General features: G+C 39.4%; 1 protein-coding gene across 3 annotated transcripts; it reads left to right on the top strand.

Annotated features, from left to right (window-relative positions):
• The first annotated feature begins 2501 nt into the window (after positions 1-2501).
• On the top strand, positions 2502-9652 carry Cbln2 (cerebellin 2 precursor). 3 transcript variants are annotated; one of them, XM_028768963.1, is made up of 5 exons: positions 2502-2665; positions 3163-3207; positions 4339-4862; positions 7659-7778; positions 7980-9652. In XM_028768963.1, the coding sequence occupies exons 3-5, from the start codon at positions 4506-4508 to the stop codon at positions 8175-8177; spliced, it is 675 nt and encodes a 224-aa protein (XP_028624796.1). In that variant the 5' UTR covers positions 2502-2665; positions 3163-3207; positions 4339-4505; the 3' UTR covers positions 8178-9652. The 3 variants fall into 3 exon arrangements, with proteins under 3 accessions (XP_028624796.1, XP_028624797.1, XP_028624798.1); XM_028768964.1 differs by lacking the exon at positions 3163-3207; XM_028768965.1 differs by lacking the exons at positions 2502-2665; positions 3163-3207 and adding an exon at positions 3527-3718.
• The last annotated feature ends 10263 nt before the right edge of the window (positions 9653-19915 follow it).

The following is a 19915-nucleotide window of genomic DNA, read 5'->3' on the forward strand; positions in this document are numbered from 1 at the left end:
AGAAAGACATATTTTTGTTAGTGCATATATTTTTCTGTAAAAGTACATTTATAGGTTCTGCATCCCCGAATATGAGTGAGAACCATGAGAAATCATATTTAAAACATACTCAGATGAAATACACAAGTATGATGTTGTATTTTAGAGATGACCCCCCCACCCAAAAAAAAGACTAATACAGGCTGGAATTGCTTTTCACCAGTGGGTTCTCTCCTGGGAAGATCATGTTAAGCTTTATGATAGATAATTATTTTGGACAAATAGAATGAATACGAGCTTAATTTCTCCCTTTAAATGCACGTTTTAACATTACAATACTTTCCCATTAGCTATGTGTGATGCCTGTCTCTGGTTCAGGGTGCTGGCTATGGGCATTATGCTCTCTGCTACATCAAAAGCAAAGGTCATGGTGCAGTCACATTCAATAGATGTTTGATGTTATTACTGTCCATGGCAATGCTGTTTCACTTCAGAAACCTAATTTATTGTCCATATTTTGATAATAACAATGATTACTAGTAATGAAAATATGGGGCACGGTATGTAATCATTGAAATATACGCAGAAGTTTTCTGCTTTAATTCCATGCTCTGGATGTTTTGTTTTGTTTTTTTCTAAACATGCTTACAAGCTAAAAATATCTACCTCCTAACCAAAGATCTGTTAGGTGGAAGTACCTATTGGTGGATCAATAATTTATTCACTTTTCTTTCAGTCTGATACATCCCACAATTTCTAATTTCCTTGTTAAACAAAAGACTCAAGCTAAGATTCAAACCTATTTTTCACTTTGTAACATAAGGATACTTGGTTTTACACCATCACCTAGTTCCGTAGGTGAAAGTCTCCTTAATTTGCTGTTTACATACTGCCATCACAACACGTAAAAGTGGTTTTGTTTTGCTTTTCTTTTATTTTGTTGCCTTAAAGATGGTAAGTTGGTTCGGGTGTTTATATAAGTCAAATATCTCAAAGTACCTAAGGAACTGTTTAATTAAACAACTACTTAAAGATTTTAGATGTGTGCAAGGCTTGTTTCTGCTGTGCTCGCTCTCAAGTCTGTTCTTTTTGGTTGCGTTCTTTTATCCTCTGTTGGCAGGTTTGAATCTAATTCCGTCTTTGTGATGGCACGGTACAATCATCTGTCCCAGGCAGAGACAATCAAATTCGTATGATATTAGAGTAAAATGACTCTAAAGTAAGATTGCACCCTTTCCGCTGAGTTAAACTCACAAATGATAGTAAGATCTGGCTGCTGTGCCTTTTACAAGCTTCCCGGTGGTACTGAGCATGGCACCTGGAAGCTACAATTTCCAGTGACTGCTGTAGGGCTGACCGATTCGTAAGTTATTTTATAGTCTGTAATGCTCTGAATGTTATGTGAAGTAGAATACATTTGTTTCTGACGCTCTCTTAATCACTACAATACCCTGATACCCATGGGGAACCTTTGGCCTCAACTAAACTAATGCTGTGGGTTTCATTTGGACTCAGCTCACCCCCTTTCCTATTGAGCTGATTGGACACGCACGGTATCTTCAGTGCTTAGGCCTTCCATCCTAGAACAGCCATGAAAGAGCCAATAAAAAGGGTCTTCAAAAAGCTCTAATCTAAGAAGTCACGTCTCATAAGGCAGAAGCAGGATGACTGAAATGTTCAAAGGGAGGAGCGTTAGGTGTGCTGACTTCAGGGGGAACAAGACAGAAACATGCTACACTCTATTGAACTACATGGGCTGATTCGGATTTTTTTTTTCACCAGCCTACCAGAAAGGCATACTACCCAAGACAGAGCACAATCATTGCAACGATGCTTTTAAAACTCATATTACGCCCATATGTAAAAGCTGCCTTGCCTTTGTTCAATGTCAATATGGAATACCCATCCTAAAGGTTTGACAAAGGCTGTGCAGATGTTAATAGCCCATGATAACCCACAACAGCATACATGATCTTGGCAGAGTTACATGTTAGAGGGATGAAGAGTTAAAAATACAATCATAACTGCAGTAAATTGGGAGACGAACGAATATTGAAAGACAACCTTGTTACATCTTTGTAGGAGCCGGCGCTGTTTTAGCTGGGGTGAAAGAAAAAAAAAAATCCTTAAACCTCACCTTTGTCCCTGGGTACTCCCCCACACCGAGTAGGCTTGTTCGCAGCCTGAGGCCAGCAGGCTCCAGCGCCCGTAGGTGGCGCCCCTCGTCCGTGCTTGCGCATCTCGCGGCTCTCCAGGCGCAGCTCGGAACCCCGCGTGTCTCCCCGGGTCTTTAGAGCCCAGAGACTACGTTTTAATAAATACGAGTGCTTCCAACGCGCTCCACCAGCCCCGGGGTTCAGAGCAGCAGACACATAAACCCAGGCAGGAAGAGCCTCTTTAATCTCTGCCAAAAGCTGACATTTCACTAACGGGAGATTTTGGAATCGGAATTCTAAAGCCATTAAATTACGGAGGCTTTTTCTCTCTTAAAAAAATAAAAATACTTTTCCTTTTTTTTTTAAGTACTCTCCCCCCTTTAAAATTATGAATGTGGCCACTCTGTTCAAGATAAAGACTTGGAGGGAATTTGGAAAAGCAAAAGAATCTGGAAGAAGAAACACGGCTGGTGCTTCCGAGGGCGCCTAGTTTTAAGAAGATACCTAAGAGGACTGCGCTAGATGTCTAGGTGAGAGACGGACACCTGGGCTTGGCAAGGTGCTAGAGGGAAGTCACAGGGGAATCCACAGGGCTGTGGATTCTAAAACGGAGGGTGCCAGGAGTCCTTAGTTGGCATCTCTGAGCTGTGCTTTCTGGAGTCTGGAGCAGAGGCGGGGACCCAGGGATCCTACTAGTGAGGTTCAGGATAGGTGCTCTGGCTGGTGGACTATTCTGGGCCGGAGGAGGCAAGCTGCGCGCCCTATTGCGGCTACTGGTCTCGGCGCGGCTCTAATCCGAGTGGGGAGCAAGTAGGTTCCAGGTATCGCCTTGCGCGGAGCAGCACTTGCTGTGGGGCTTTCTGGGCTCCTGGGGCCGGGGCGTGGTGTGCTTGACAAGCAAGATCCGACCGAAAGGAGAGGAGGCAGGGCGGGGCGGAGCAGTTATTGGCCAGGCTCTGGAAGAAGGGTCGCGCTCCGAGGTGTCCTCCTCCCGCTAGCTCTCGCCTGCCTTATTTTCTCTAAGCAGAACAACTTCTCCGACAGCGGTACTCGCCCGTCATGGACGTTCCAGGTAATCTACCCAACCCCTGAGCTCCGGGATCCGCTTCCTAGTTGCCTTTTTGTAATGCTTCACCCGGACCTTGAGTAATATGTGTGCTGGGGGTTCAAGAGAGTGAAGGAGACACTGCGCCTGAGTGTGTGTATGTTTAGGGGTGGGGGTGTCCTGTTATCCTTCCCGTGAGAGCTGTAGACAGGATATTTATTCAAACGCAACTTCGGTTTTCTTAGAAAGAACATTGAAAGAGTTTGGAGAGTGTGGGAGAGGAGGGGCGGGTTCTTTCTGGTTGTGTCCCTGTGTTGGGTGTTGGAATGGCCTCTCTGTTTTAGCTGAAGAAGAGGGGACAGGGTAAAAGTGCAAACCCGTGTAAGTTAGCAGAATGCTACAGAAGAGAGAGAAAAGAGCCTGCAAATGAGTAAAATCCGGCGATCCTGGTGCTGGAATCGGCTCTTCACCTTTGCCAGAGAGAGGACTCCAGCAGGCTCTCCTAGGGAGCTCACCAGTGACTGCGGGAACGTTGGAAGTGGGTGTTAAAATTTCGCTCCTCACACCCACCCTTCCCGCCTTTCCCTGTTTCTGTCCTTTCCTTTTTATTTCTTATCTCATCCACCCAAGAAGCTTTCTGGGGTTTGTTCTTGGGGGTGGTGGTGGCGGAGAGGCAGTTTATTTTTATTCGAAATGGGCTGCTTATACATTACTTCCTGAAAACAGGATAAACGGGAAGGCCAGGAAAGGAAGGGTTTCTTCCTGTGGCTATCCAGAAAGCCGTTGAAAAGAAACTGATTAAGCATCATTTTGTTTGTTTGTTTGTTTGTTTTCCTTAACTCATTTAATTCCTTTAGATGTCTTGGGCCGAGTAGGCAGGGGACAGTAATGATGTCTTCTCAGAGGTCCCCAATCCTGTTTACAGCCTCCTACAGAATTGCAACCCAGAACCCAGGGCTCCAGGAGCAAATTGTTCAGGGATCTGCTGGGATATGCTGAACGGTGTTCCAGAGCTTTTTCGCGTTCATTATGTCTCATCTGGATTGAGGATAGCTTTCAGGAGCCAAGTGAATGGTCATCTGGAAGGGACTGGAGAGTACTAGGCACTTGTCCTTCTTCTACCTGCCTGCCTAAGTGTTGGGTTCTTTGCCCTGACAGGTCTGCAGGTGCCTTCCTTCTGAGAATCAATTGGCCTTGACCATCTGAGGCGAGAGCACCCAGCCCAGAGAAGGCTACTACTCTAGCCCTGCGCGTTTTTGTGCGCACCCAGGGAGCTCCCTGGCTTCTGCCGGCCTTGACATTCACAGGGCGCCCCCCCAGCCCAGATGCCCGCGCCTGGCCAGGGCCCCAGAGGGCGGCTGCTGAGCATGCCCGGGCGCCGGGGGGCGCTGCGTGAGCCGGCCGACTTTGGCTCCAGTCTGGGGGCGGCGCTGGCCCTACTATTGCTGTTACTGCCCGCCTGCTGCCCGGTCACAGCTCAGAACGACACGGAACCCATCGTGCTAGAGGGCAAGTGCCTGGTTGTGTGCGATTCCAGCCCATCAGGGGATGGCGCCGTCACTTCTTCCCTGGGCATTTCTGTGCGCTCAGGCAGTGCCAAGGTGGCCTTCTCCGCTACTCGGAGCACCAACCACGAGCCGTCAGAGATGAGCAACCGTACCATGACCATCTACTTCGACCAGGTCAGCGGCTAAACTGCCCACCCTCCAATAAGTGGAAGACTGGCCAGAGTCTCCAGCTGGCAAGGGCTCTTTACATATCCAGGAGGAGCGCCAGGCTGGTTTTCCCACCTCTGCCTTGCCCTTAAGTTGCTCTTTTAACTACTATGCTTTCCTGGAGTCCCCCTTGGAGACATTATAGAGTTTTGGTTTAAAATACCAGCTCTCCTAGCGCGGATTACTACGAGCCCTGTAAGGCTCTCCGAGCTTTCTACTCTACGGTCTGGTAAAGCTAAAATACGAAATACATTTCCCTGAAAGAAACCTAGTGCGCTTTCCCTTTTGCTGAGGGCAAGGCAGTGTTTGTGGTGAACAATCTTCAGACACCAGGGGGAGAGGGCTTCCTCTTAAAGATGCTGCATTTAATTGAGTTCCTAATTTTAAAAAAAGTGTCTGGCAAAGGACTGGACCTCCTGCTTGTATTTGGATCCAGTGACATGAAGGTTAAAATAAGTGGGAAATAGTGTGGTGTGTAAGAGAGCAAATGTTTCTCTGTATATATACAGGAATAAAGTGGCTATACATCTGCTGTAGGCAGTAAATGAAACTTACCTCAGAGTGTCCATACAGTGTGTCCAAATATAAATGCACAGTATGACTTTGAAAACTTAACAGACAAAGGCCTGTGATTTAAATAAATTTAAGCCATTTAATTTCTGGCCTATGAGCCAAGCAGCCAAGAGTTAGGGAGATGGCTATGCAAACAAATGTGTCTCTGGGTGGTGACCTTTCTGTGTACTCTCTCCTTGTGGTTCCTATTAGTCTTCAGAAAATGAAAAGGTGATAGTTGTTTTCATATTTTCTTCAATCAGCTGATGCTCCTGCCAAGGGGCATTGTGTAAAATGGAGTCCTGGAAAATCACTAGACATAGGTGGAGATTCCCTCCACTGTCTTTCCCTCTGTGCAGGATTCAGCTTCTAAAACCATTTACAACCAATGCACACAATTGATCTCATTTTAGGCTTATTATATTCATTTTAAAACTCGTGCGTTTGAAGGTTTAGGGAAGTTGTTCTAATACAAAACCATTTAATTTCATGATTTCCAAATAAGACAATATGACATAAGCATGTATAGTTCATACTCTTCTTTACCCAGTGTGACTGCACTGCTGTTATTTTTCAGTATGGTTTCCTACACATATTCTTCTCAGTCTTTTTAGATCCAGTGATTTCTAGAGTTGTCAGGAAAGTTTGGATACATGGTCAGGAGTGATAGGAATCTTGTTTTGTAGATGAATTAACTTTTTCTAGTTCCTGTTAGGTTGTCAGTGAGGGTGACTCTTTGCTGGGAGCCTGGCTGGGTGTCTTTTCATCTTCAATAAAGCCATCCCGAATTTAAAATCCACATTGAGACAAAACAGAGAGAGGAGTCAAAGCTGCTGAAAGGGCGTGCAAGGGAGTGCTTCATTTTCCAGTGAAACACCTTGGTGAGCAGTGGACACAAACATCAGGGGTGCTCTGTCCTCAAAGGTGGAGCAGAGTGTGCATGTGAGCCTCCTGCTCTGGAGGAAGCTGAAGTAATGCTCACTGCATGGGGAAGATGCTGGGTGTTCTCCAAGCCACACAGGCTAATGTTACTTACAGCAATCCAGTTCGCTCTCAGCATCTGTATAGTTCATCTACACAACTGTGTAAAAGTAACAGCTCAAAGCCCTGGAGCTTTAGTTTATTTTATGACCAGGTAAAAGCAAGTCCAGAGTTTTAGTGTAGCTTGTTGTTTATTTTGAAAACATAAGACACCAGCAGGTGATTTTATTATTTTTAACAGAGTTGGAATTTTTGCAGGAGAGATGGAAACAGGGTGCAGACAAAATATCCAGATTGTATTTTGGAGAGACAGGGAGTCAGATGGGGAGCTTGATTCTTCACAGCCCTGTGCTTACTCCTCTTTATTTGAGGAAGACCACCTGTAGGACTACAGAATCCCCTGCAGGAAGCTAATTGTGCTTTTTTTCTTTCTGGCGGTGGAGATTCTGTTACTTTGGACTAGGAGTGTCCAAGCTACCAGTTCAGTGGTCTTTGTTCAGGCTTTTTTGCATGATCCCTTCATTCAACCAACAAAGCAAGTACTGCTTAGCAGAGAATGAATTTTAACAAGACAGCAGCCAGCGCTTCCTAACAAAACTCATCATTGAATGCTAACTATGAGGCACCTACTCGGTTGCCAGAGGTTGGAGCCCACGAGACAGGGAAACCTTAGACAAGCCGTTCTCTCCTGGAGCCTAGGGAGTTAACACCACATCTTATCCTTACTCAAGTGAAATCATGGGAGGGACTGGTCTGCTGCTCCATTCTCTTTTCTCTCTCTCTGTTCCATATGAAGTTTTATGCAATAATCACAGCACCAGGCTGAACTCCCCAGGAGACATCACCTTCAAATAACAACAATAATAACAACAAAATGGATTTACAAATTGTTTCTTGACTTTACTGTCACCCATTACTTTTTCCTGGATACTATTATACAAAAATTACATCTATTTGAATGTATAGTTAAAATGCACTTCCAGAGTCCTTATTAATTAGAAGCTATGAGAATAACTTTGAATACTTTTCGCTCTTGAATGTCTTTTATTTTCAATTTGATACTAGATGCTTCTTGTGTTGTTTGGGTAAATCTGTTGACTTGGTGGTACCTATTTTCAATACCAATAAATCAGCTCCCTTGGTAGTCACCTGAATGTATGGAGAAAATATAAGCTAAGAAAGGAAATGCTGTGTGGGCACCTCAGTATGCTGTCCCCTCTTATTTTTCAGGTCTTAGTAAACATTGGCAACCACTTTGACCTTGCCTCCAGTATATTTGTAGCACCAAGAAAGGGAATTTATAGCTTCAGCTTCCACGTGGTCAAAGTATACAACAGACAAACAATCCAGGTGGGTAGGTTTGAAAGATGGGCCCTTGAATGATTGATAGAGAGAGGGTTGTCTCTGAGACAGGTGGAAGTCTACTTTCAGGTTCCAGGTGTGTGGGTTCTACAAGTTAGATGGGGGGTGACAACCCTTAGGGGGAGAAGAGAACAGGATGTGGGGCTGAGATGGCCTCTAATCTGCTGAGTCTTCCTTTCTGCCTTATAGGTTAGTTTAATGCAGAACGGCTACCCGGTGATCTCTGCATTTGCAGGAGACCAGGATGTTACCAGGGAAGCAGCCAGCAATGGTGTTCTGCTGCTCATGGAAAGAGAAGACAAAGTTCATCTCAAACTGGAGAGAGGCAACCTCATGGGAGGCTGGAAATACTCCACATTCTCGGGCTTCTTGGTTTTTCCTCTATAGACTCAGAGCCACCAGGATGGTGGGAAAGTTTTGATCAGGACCCAGGGATCTGCCCCCTGTAATACCTTGAACTTGTCTGGATAGGATGGCTTGGGCCCGCCTCCATCAGATTATTGCTGTAGAAGAATGAGTTTCTTCTAAAGTTCCAGTATTTTCTTTGACTATTGACAATTCCTCGGGAACCTGGCCTCTAATTAGTTTTAGAAGACAAAGTCTTAAGGAGAAATGAAATTATCGATTTGAGCAATTTGTACCTGTGATTGTAAAGTCGATATCGGATTTTATTGTTGGAACCATTGACTTAACTTCTCTTGTTTGTACGTTGTATCTTGTCCTGATGACATAGATGCTGCTGACCCTCAGATGGATTGCACGCTTCAGTCAGGGCTTAAAGCAAGAGTCCAGCAAAGAACCACCTACCAGACAGTCTTTGACCTGTGTTCTGTGTGTGTGTAGCCTTAAGAAAAAGAATGGCTTCATTTTCATTCTGTAGCTTTTCCCTAGGGTCTTTGGGGGTATTGGGAGGGAGCTGGGCATTGGGAACTTGTCGAAAAGTGCTTTATCCTGAGAAGCAAATTTTGCACGATTGGACTGCAGCATTTGTTTTGTACTGTCCATGATTTTCTTTTTTTCCTCTGGAAGCTTTCTTTTCCTTCCTCAGGTTTCACTCCTCGAAGCTACATAGTTTTAATGTTGGGGTCTCAGAAAGAAAAAAACAGAACAACAAAACTTATGTTCAGTCCTTGTATGAGATCAAACAAAACAGAACAAAATCTGCATACTTTGTTTTGGATAAAGGAAACCAGGAAAAAAGTCTTTATTTCAAAGTAAGGACAGCAAATAGAACATTCTGCATATTCTTCCCTGGAGTCTCTCTCAATGCATCTTCAAACTTGCAATGTGGATTTTATTTTATTTTTTTAATTTATACTCTGGGATCCCTTAGTAACCTGGCATTGCTCATTGCTCATGAATCCCTTAACAATGGCAGAGCTGATGTGGCCTAATTCCCTCTGTGCTTTTCCTCTGGATATGTCTCAGTAGTGAGTTAGATCTGCCTCTGAGTGGCCACACAATTACAAGATGCTTCAAAGAAACAGGACCAGTGCCTCCTCCTGGAGATCTTCCTTTGATCTGACAAGGAGAGGGTTGTGTTGACTGACTGATGCTCTGTGGATGAACATCTGGCCAGAAGCCACCTGGACTGGAAATCTCAGCAGTTAAAGGTACTGGCTGCTGTACCCCATGGGTGGTTTTTCAAACCCTGCTTCTTTTGGCATCTTGTGCAACAACACAATTAAGTTGCAATTGAGACCTGGTGCAGTATTTGTGTGCCAAGGAAATGTCACTAATCCCAAAGCAATCTAAGATGTGACCTCAAACTGGATGTTAATTTGTCCTTTGTGTAACAATGTAACCAAAATATTGATGATAAAGCTCATAATTTAAGATTCAGAATAAATGGATTTGATGTCTGTCTCATTCTGGTCCTTCCTCATCGTCTCTCAAAATGATGGGGAAGTATAGGTCAAGCACCAAGGAACTGGAGATGTTAAATTTATGTTGTGATTCTTTATAAAACACACACAAATACTGATGCAGCTATAGGTCTCTGGGGGTGTATTGCTCAGTTAGATATATTCAGCTCATACTTATGTATTTTTCAAAGAAGAAAATAATGGAGGAGAGAGAAATAGACAAAACTAAGGTTTAAGAGGTGGGTTATATGTTTTTATCACACACTGACTTAGACATGGCACAAGCATTATCCCCACAGTTCAGAAAGTCATTAGTATTAGCAAAGACTCCAAACCTTGAGAAGGCTCATGTGTTTCTAACTTGTGTATGGAGATGAACTTCGTGCTCACAAGGCAAGTATAGAAAAACTGTATCATTAGAGGCAGATTAAAGGCCTCAGATTTTCTGTCTTTAAATTGACAAGAAAGTAGGATGGGAAGCTTAATTCTGATTAAAATGGTGTTGTCTTGTGAGGAGAGAAAAATCAACCAAAAAGCATTTGGGGGTACTCTGCCTCCTATTTGGAGACATATTTCTAAGTGTGAACTGTTGTCCATTAATGCTGGGAACATAAACAGGAGGCAGATGGAGTGTATGTCCCTTGTGTTTTGTTATTCTTAGATATTTTAATTCTCTTTCCCTCATTTCCTTAACTTCATGCTCAATTTACAATATGTAAGAAACTTCATTTAAAGACAATACCATACTGCAGAAATTGGGAGATTTAAGAGCCATTGTTATTAATATTTGCACCCTTTAATAATATATACTGCACATATTTCATTGTGTTTTTATCTTTATTGTGTATAGATGGCCACTGGGTAATACTGTCTCATAAATAAGTTATTAAATTGACCAATCTAAATGTATTTTGGGAGTTTATTCTCTATTAGAAAATCAGCTTCCTCCTGATGGTTGTTCTCTTAGCTTTCTTTCTCCTCTGTCAACGTGAATGCCAGAAAGTACATTAGGATAGAGATGTCCTGGTAATGTTCTGAGGTTGCTTATCATCTATTGCAGCATCTGCCTGGGTCATACGTCTGTAGAAATTATGTAGATTTATTATTTGCTTGAGAAATAAAACTAAGCTAAATCAAATTATATTGAATATCAGAAGAGTTATAAAATACATCAAGTAAAACAAGATCTTTGCTGAAAATTCCTTTTGCTTGTGATATTCTTGAGAAATATGACATTTCCGGAAGCCCAGAGGAAACATGTATATGGATAAAAGAAAGAAGATGTGATTTTTGTTTCTTTGTTTGTTTTTGGATTAAGAAGAATGTTCTAACATTTCTAAACTGAGTTTAATGTACCTGGCTGCTAGCCTCAGTGTTCCTATCTGCAGTCAGTCAATATCAGATTCCATAAAGTCAGTCTTCCCCATGAGGCTGTTGAAAAAACATCTCAGAAGTGATTGCAGAATGAATGGGAGCACAGGGTAATGGGCAGGGTTTTTACAACTGGGAGGGTGCTTTCATAAAAGCAGATTTTTAAATGTGCAGTTGTAAAGACTACTTAAAATAAATAACTAGCAGAAAAGTGATTGTACATGAAAATATATTTCAAAATACTCAAAAGACCACTAAAGCTATACTATGTTGACATTCCTGTTAGTATAATTTTTGGGATACAATAATATATTTATTTTTGGGATACAATAATATATTTTCTTATGAAAATACTCGTAAGATTATTAATATTAATTATTATTATAATTATTAATGTTAGTCTTTATACAAGCAACATAGATAACATTACCATAGCTAACATAAACTTTTTAAATATTAGGTTTCTTTTATTTATGAATGTTAAACATATTAATCTGTAAATATCTTTCAAAAAGTACCTTTTCCTTAATTTAAAATATATTATCAGTAGACACATAGATCACATAATTGATTTCCAGGCCCTGAAAGATTGTATTTATTACCTGGTATTCCAGAGACATTTTTGTACCCTACTATTTTGTTATGTTTTCATGTACAACAGAGACAATCTGCATTTTTATATTATGTGTTTTCTATAACTGCTCATATCAAGCCTAATGAAGAAAAAAAGCTATTGAATACTAACAAGAAAACTCAGAAAACCCTGTATCGGGATTTCATAGACTTATTTACTTGCTTGAAAAAAAACTTAGCAAAATCAAATCTTATTGAGCTTTAGAAAAATGTTAAAGTATATAAAACAAAACAAGACCTTTGTTGAAATTTGAGTTACTAGTCATATTTTCTTAATAACCAAGAAACTACATTGGTCACCTACTCAGATGGTATTATGCACCATAGATACTACTGCATTTGAACACTATAACATATACACTTGATATTTTAGTGGTGATATCATAAAAATATATGGAGAAGCTAGATTTTCCAGGTATCTGAAGATATGGAAGAGAAATACTGACAAATTACCTTCTGCAAGCAAAACAAAACAGGGTTGTTACATCATTTGTCATCTGTAGCAAAAAGGGCAGACTTTTCTATCAGTTGTTTGGTCATCTTTTCCACTTGCTGTTAATAAAATAGTTAATGTGTGCTTACATTTCCACAACATAAGAAGAATATGACAATCTAGAGACAATATGCAAATGAATGAAAAACATGATATTTTTGTGAAGGTGTAAATATAGAAACAGGCTACAGTGAGTGATTCTAAATGGTGATCTGTACACTGTGTGAATATGTTTCTAAAATGTGTCCGGATATTAAGTAGAGAACTGCAGTGAGTTTTGCCTGTTTGTCTTGCTAAAGTAAACATTCCCTTATCATTAATATGGCTACTATAAACAGGATATAACATAATTTTAAATTTAAAGACAAAATCTATAAATTCTCTAGAGAATTTTAATGTCAATTTTCTTAGCATCCAATGAGGAAGTACATCAAACACGCTGAAATCAGTTAACATACAAATGCAATATTGATGACAAACTTTTATTTTCTTGTGTTTCATAACCTTTCTCTGACATCTGGTGAGTTGATGAGCCACAGACATTAATTAAGAGTGTCTATTAGCCTAGCATTCTGAACATTTTTATAAACAAATTTCATAATTTTTCAACAAAAATTATGCTTATAGCTTTGTTGATTAAGACTAATAAACACATATAGAACACACACACACACACACATGTTAAATTCTGCTTTATATCACAGGTATCACATGATGTAAGTGTCCAAAGCCTTTCTTCACAAAATATAAAAGTAACATAACCAGACTTAAAATATTTGGACAGAAAAAAATTCAAGCCATCTTGTTGTGTCTTAAAGTCTATATACTAATATTATATCAAAATATGAACTGTCCGAAAGTGAGATTTCCTTACACTTCCAAACTCAATAGGACTGCTTGTGAATTTTAAGGGCAAAAGTCACATGGTTCTGCCTCCTGCAGATAACAGGAGTTATGTTCTATCTTCCTAAATGCATTGTGGTGTGTCCCTCCATCTCTGGAATCATTTAAGTGTCTGCAGGCTCATGAATCATCATGCTCATTTGCTTGCCCACATACACTCAGTGTGTAGTGGAAATGAGCTAATTGACAAATTAATTCAGAAAAGAAATCTTCATTCCGTTTTTAATGCCTACTGCAGGACTCCCCAGGGTTCGAGTGCTGCATTGAACTCCAGATAGTCTAACAAATGGAAGCTCCTTGTTAATGAGCCAGGACAATCTTGCAGCCTGAACAGCCATGCCTTTATCTTTATGACTGCTCCATTCTATGTTTCAGGACTGCTTATTATCACGTTTGATTTAATGTCAAGTTCAAGGAGATCCTGAATTGGTGGACCTTGCCAAGCCTTTTGAATATTGAGCTACTATTCTGATTTTCTTAACTGTTTTATGTTTATTAAAAATATTCATACCAATTTCTTTGGCTGCCAGAGTGCCCCGGGATGTAGGATTTCCTTTAAATTCTTTATGTTATGCTTAAGATATAAGCATCTATTGTGATTCTAGGTATATGTTTATTATGAAATATACTGATAGATATAATAAAATTATTGTAACTCTAAGTTAATTAATTAAAATTTAGCAAATCCTTGCTTTTAAAATACCCCCAACTACAGTAGTTTAATAAGGATCTTAAATATCCCAGTTAGGTTCCTGTCATCTATGAAATATTTATCTTTAAATTTTTACTTTTCACTATCTACAACTGTTAGTTCATAAGAACCTCCTTTCCAGAAAGGGATTTATTACTGAAAAACAAAGTTAGCTCATGGGAATATGATGATGTCATTTTTTTGTTTTCCTATGACCATATCAACAAATCGTGATAAACCTTTTGTTTTGGAATGGTAAACTGCAATACCGAGAATAATTCTATTATTTATAGAAATGGTCTGAACTTTAGGGAATAAGGTATAGATATTTACTTTATCATCTCCCAATATTTACCAGCTGTTGCTTCAGGGTTATAAACTGTTCTGCTGACAGGTGATAAAGGAGAATAGGCACCCACTTAGTGAGGACTACAAGTCACACAATCTGAATGGAGGAGTTAAACTGATGGTAAGCTGGGAAGACAGGGTGGGAGTGTGAGGAACCATGGAAAGTCAAAAACAAGTTCACAGAAGTAAATGATGTAATCTACATGTTTACTTATGTAGAGGAGAATGTTACATAGACAATGAGTTTAGGGAAGATCATCCTGTTGCTCTGATCACCCAGCTACAAACCCCTTGATTGGCTCTCCACCACATGGGGAGCGAGATGGGGACTCGACAAACCGACAACAGGACAACAGAGTGGGGATCGTTCCCTAATCATGACAGCATCCTAGTTAGTGCCTGAAGTACATGGGATGTCTTTCACTTTGCCACACAAAATAGAACTGTAAGAGGTGCATAATACCCTGGTATTTCTTCTTGTACTCTATTTTTGGCTTAAACAAGAATCTTATCCTAAAGTTACTCAAGTTCTTGGAAGTAAAAATTCAGCCAGATGCCAAAGAGGCTTAATTTGAAGTTAGTCTTAATCAGAACCAAGCTAAAGAAGTTTTAATTTTCAATGCCCTTTATAAGATAGTTTAATCAATAAATATAATTTTAAGTTTTATTCTATTTAAGAATTTCACACTTATACATAATGTGTTTTGATCAAGTCTACCCCCATTCCCCTCCTTCTACATCCTGTCCTATAACCCCTTACCACTTTCTGCTCCCAACTTGATGCTGATTTTAAGCACTCTGGGTCCACTTATTTTTACTTATTTGTACATGGGAGGCATGTTACACAAGACTGGACTCATGCCTTATAGCATTAATGAGGCCAAAAACTTGGGCTGCCCAGGTCATGGGACACACAGGAGAACCTAATACTCTTATTGCGCTAATTGGACATAGTAGTAACTATCTGCAAGATATCTTTATACCCGTACTCTAATGTCTCTCAATTCTAATCAGAGTAGCTTATTTCGAAGTAAGTGGTGGTTAATACACAGACCCACACTGGTCAGCATGTAGAGGATAAGAAACTGCTGTGCTCTGGTCCTAAAGTCTATTTTTCAGATGAAAGAGAAGGGAAGGCAAATCTGAGGCCAAGGACATTGATCAAAGCACTAACTCAGCATTTAATTTTGTGTGTCGATGCATGCATGTGTGTGTGCATTTGAATATGTATCCATAGATAGCATATGTAGCCTGTACTTACCTGCTGTTATGGCGTTTTCTCTGACTTCGAGCTGTATCTTTCATAGTTGAAATTGATGGTCCAGGTGCTTTAACACATGCACTAAGATTCACATCTACTGGGTTTATCTCAATTATTCGGCTCATGTTTTCACATTTTACTTCTTGTATTCAGTCTGAGAAACGTATTTCACCAGAAGGTAGAAATTACATCTGGTCTCCCTGACAGACAGAGATTGAGAACTGTGGAGAATAATTAGGCCATCTGGTGCTATAAAACCAATACAGAGTTATGATCAGTGGATCCTTGCCTAAGCTGCTCTCTATCCCTTGCATTTAAATTACATAGCCACATAAGAATGACAAGGGGCTGGTTTTAAAGAGAAATTGCCACATCTTCCCCATCATTAGCAGTCAAAAGGCATGTATTCATTAAACTGTGATAATTAAGGAGACTTCTTCTCCCTAAAGGCCCATTACTTTTTTCTTTTTTCTTTTTCTTTTTTTTTAACCATTTTTAACATCTCAAAATATGTCCTACTACACAGTGGGTGGGTGTCACACAATTTTCATTTATGATTCTTACTAGTTGCTGAGTATATTAATTAATATAAATCATTACCAAAGTATCTTTTCTCTATCTTAGTGGACAATTGAAATGATCTCAAATTTACTACATTATATTTTCTTTCTGAAATGCAGAACAGTTGTTTCAAGTAAAAACAACAAAAAAGTAAAACATAAAACAAAAAGACAAACAAACCAAAAAAAACCCAAAAAACAAAAGAAAAACAAAAACAAAAAACCTCCCCAATAGATGGTGCTGCTGCTGTGATTTAAGTCCTGGGATAATTAGTATGCAAAAAAGCTTCATAGACAGACTTCTGGGAATTCCCTTACAGTGAGATATAGAAGAAAGAAAGGTGGCTTTATTTCAACTCAATTCAAATTGATATAATCATCCCTTTATTTTTTTTAACTTCAGAAATACTTTATAATATTTCGTGGTCCAGACATGACTTTTAGTCTGTTAGTCCTATTTCAAGTATCTTTGAAATATACACATAGACCAAATGAACAGAAGATATATTAAGTTGTTTCTCAACTTGTTCATTTAGTGTGTTTGTGTTTCTTGGTTAAAGCTGTAACCTGTAACCAGGTTTCACAGTGGAGGCTGTACAGAATCTCTTCTTAATGTAGAAGAAAATTCTGACCCCAGTTTCAGGTTTGCAGAACGATGCTGTCTAGTGCTGACGAAACATGCTTAGCTAGATACTACACTGAGTCCTGTGCAATTGTCATTCTTGCAGTCGACTCAGAAGAAGAGATGATAAGGCTCAAAAGGATAGATATAGACAGGGCTACATGGTAGATAAACTGTGATCTGAAATTTAAACCCTAGACCCTTGCTTCAGAGCTCATCGTTAAGCTATTGAGTTTATTGCTTCTCACTGTGAAAGACACAGTGTAAAAACCACCTTATAAAAATAAGTCTGTGGACCCTCACTAGTCACGTGTTTACGTCGCAGCTATTTCCACAAAAAACATTTTCTTTAAAAAGGACAATTTCATTTTACAGGTAAAAAATGTAAACATGCTCTACTGGAAATGGATACAGTAACATAGAAACTTACCAAAGTATGCATAGCCAAAGCAGTAAAGTTTGGCTTCTCACTTGGGGAAGATGGCAATGCCCATAAATTTTTCCTTTAATTCTCTCACCATAACTCTTTGCAAGGACACACTCAGAATGCTCAGAAGAATAAGTGCAAACAGATAGTTTATCCAACAAAACTGTATGTTTCATAACAGACAAAGATCACTGTTTAGAATTCCAGAGTGAAGCCTCACAGTCAAGCACAAATAATGAATAATCTGAGGTTCAGTAGAGCAACCCACCTCTTTGCAGCAGCAGTTCATGAAACATTGAGCCTCATCTCTGTCTGAAAAAAATAGCTCTCAAAACCAGAAACCAGGGAGGTCCTTGGAGGATTACATACTCTGAAAGACAAGGAAAAAAATTAAAACCAATTAAATAATGTAAAGAGGATGATTTCAGAGATGACAGCTGGTACCTGGCTATTCTATCTCAGTTCATTTTTAGAACAGAGGAAAGATAGTTCAAAGTTAAAGACAAAAAAAAACTATAGAAATATATCCCAATGTTATCCTTAAAACATATTTTTCTTTTTAGCTTCCTGTCAAGGTGCATCATCATTATAGCATATTCATTAACTTAACTAGTGTGGGCATAGATGTGGGCTTACATTTAGATTTCTATTCAATTTTACTGCTAATCTTTTTATATAATTTTTTAAATGGTTTAAGCACTTGTGTACATGTACTTCAGTAGGAATGCTCATCTGTGGTTTGTGTATGTATAGATACTGGTTCTCTCTCTCTCTCTCTCTCTCTCTCTCTCTCTCTCTCTCTCTCTCTCTCTCTCTCCTGCCTCCATACACTCCTCCCCCTCTTTCTTTCTCCATCTCTTCCCCACCTCTAGTTCTTTCAGACAGTCCCCAACCACCCACACTGTAGCTTGAGTTTTGATTGAATGGCTGGTAAGCAACCCCCAAGATCCTCTATCACCTTTGCTTTGCTCCCCAGAAGGAAGATAACAGATTTATTATAAATTTTATGAGGCTTCTGGGGGGTCTCAAGTCAGAACCTTCTACTAATCCAGCAATCTTGTGTCACACTGACAAATCTTTTCTTCTCCCTTTCTATATATGCTTCTTGAAATCTGCTCAATGTACTGTGAGCAAATAAAAGAGTATATGATTGACATCCAGAGAGTTAGGGTAATATGTAACCATAAAGATTTTTAGCTAATTGTTAGATTAGTTTCACAGTTGGAAAAATGTGTCAGTGATTAAGAATATTTTCTCTTCTATCAAATGACTTGAACTCGGTTCCCCGCATACACACCATGAGACTCAGAATCACATGTAATGCCAGCTCCAGTGAATTTAAGGCCCTCATTTTTACACGAGGGATACACACACACACACACACACACACACACACACACACATATATATATATATGTGTGTGTGTGTGTGTGTATATATATGTGTATATATGTGAGTGTGTGTGTGCACATGCACGCACTTGCACATGCATGCAAGCTTGCACAAGTACACATAATTTTAAACATAAAATTATCTTAAAAATAATGAATAAATAATGAATAAATTTGATATCACTGGTTATGTAACCAATGGGTTAAAAACAGATGAGAGTCTGTTTATGTGTCATTACTTGTATGGACTCTCTCACTCCACTCCTGGATACAAAAGGCATTTTTAAATTTAGAGCAACTGAAATTAAGGTCTTTAAGCCACAGGTGGAACAGCTCAGTGCAAGGAACTTTTGTTTTCAATTTATTTATATATAACATTTCAAATGTGTGTACTGTATTTATACCAGTTGCTCTTCTTCTTCAAATTTTTCCATCATCCAACATTCTCTCAAATTCATGACATCTTTTCTTTAATCAATGTTGTTTTACGTGTGTGTGTGTGTGTGTGTGTGTGTGTGTGTGTAAATAAACATATAAATACATTTTGTGTACTGCCAATGTTGCTACTGTGTGTATGTCTTTAAATCAGATCACTTTGTATCAGATGACCAGTCAGGAGGCGCATTATCAGAAAAGACTGATTCTTCCTGTCTCAGCAGTTATAATTTTTTATAACTCTTAGCCTCTGGGTGAAATCATGGGAGATTTCCTCCATCTAGGTTGTCCACTAGTGTCGCCATTGCTCAATTCTTATGTAGGCACCCATATTCTTGAACTTTCATGAATGTGGTGACACAGTCTTCCAGCAGACATCCTGTTTTTCTGGTCCTTAAAATCGTTCCTGTCCCTCTTCCTCAATGATCTGAGTGTCTTAGATGTACAGGTTTTATTGTTAACGTATCAGTTGGGGTTAGGCACCAAATGGTAATTTGTTCTCCATATTACTATTGAGAGATAAAGTGTTTATATATTGTCCCAAATAAACATTAACTTGTGAGTTTTGTTACTTTAATGTTTTCAGGAAAATATATACTGATGTTTTTCTACAAATTACTTAGGATAGATTTGTTCAATTTAAATATTCTACATTTTAGCTTATTGCCCTGTAAGATTATCAGTGTTGTTTTATAAGGTTTTCTTTGAAGAGCTAGAGGCTGTGGTTTATTGATAGCTTTTTGGCATGGTAGAAGTTTATGTTTATGCCAACTCTGGTGGTTTTTATTTTAGTTAGAAAATGTCTAATATTTCCCATAACATAGCACTAGGTAATGTGTCTTGTCAGATTTAAACCACAAAAGGGACACGTTGGCTGCAGCATTCATGTACTCTCAAGATTGACATCTCCAATATGGAATGTTCCCAGAAACTGCATCATATTCTTGCCAATGTGGCTTGAACTTCAAAACACATCCATAGAAGTTTAAGTAGCTCTTGCTCATTAGAAACAAGTATTAGGAAATGCAGCAATGCCTTTTGAGAAAATGATGATACCTATAAGGATTTAAGTGTGCATATGAGTTCCATATGTGGTAGAAAGACAAGAACAACAGATGAACTGAT

The sequence above is a fragment of the Grammomys surdaster genome, unplaced genomic scaffold, assembly GCF_004785775.1.
Source record: "Grammomys surdaster isolate TR1022 unplaced genomic scaffold, NIH_TR_1.0 189, whole genome shotgun sequence".
Classification (NCBI taxonomy): Eukaryota; Metazoa; Chordata; class Mammalia; order Rodentia; family Muridae; genus Grammomys; species Grammomys surdaster.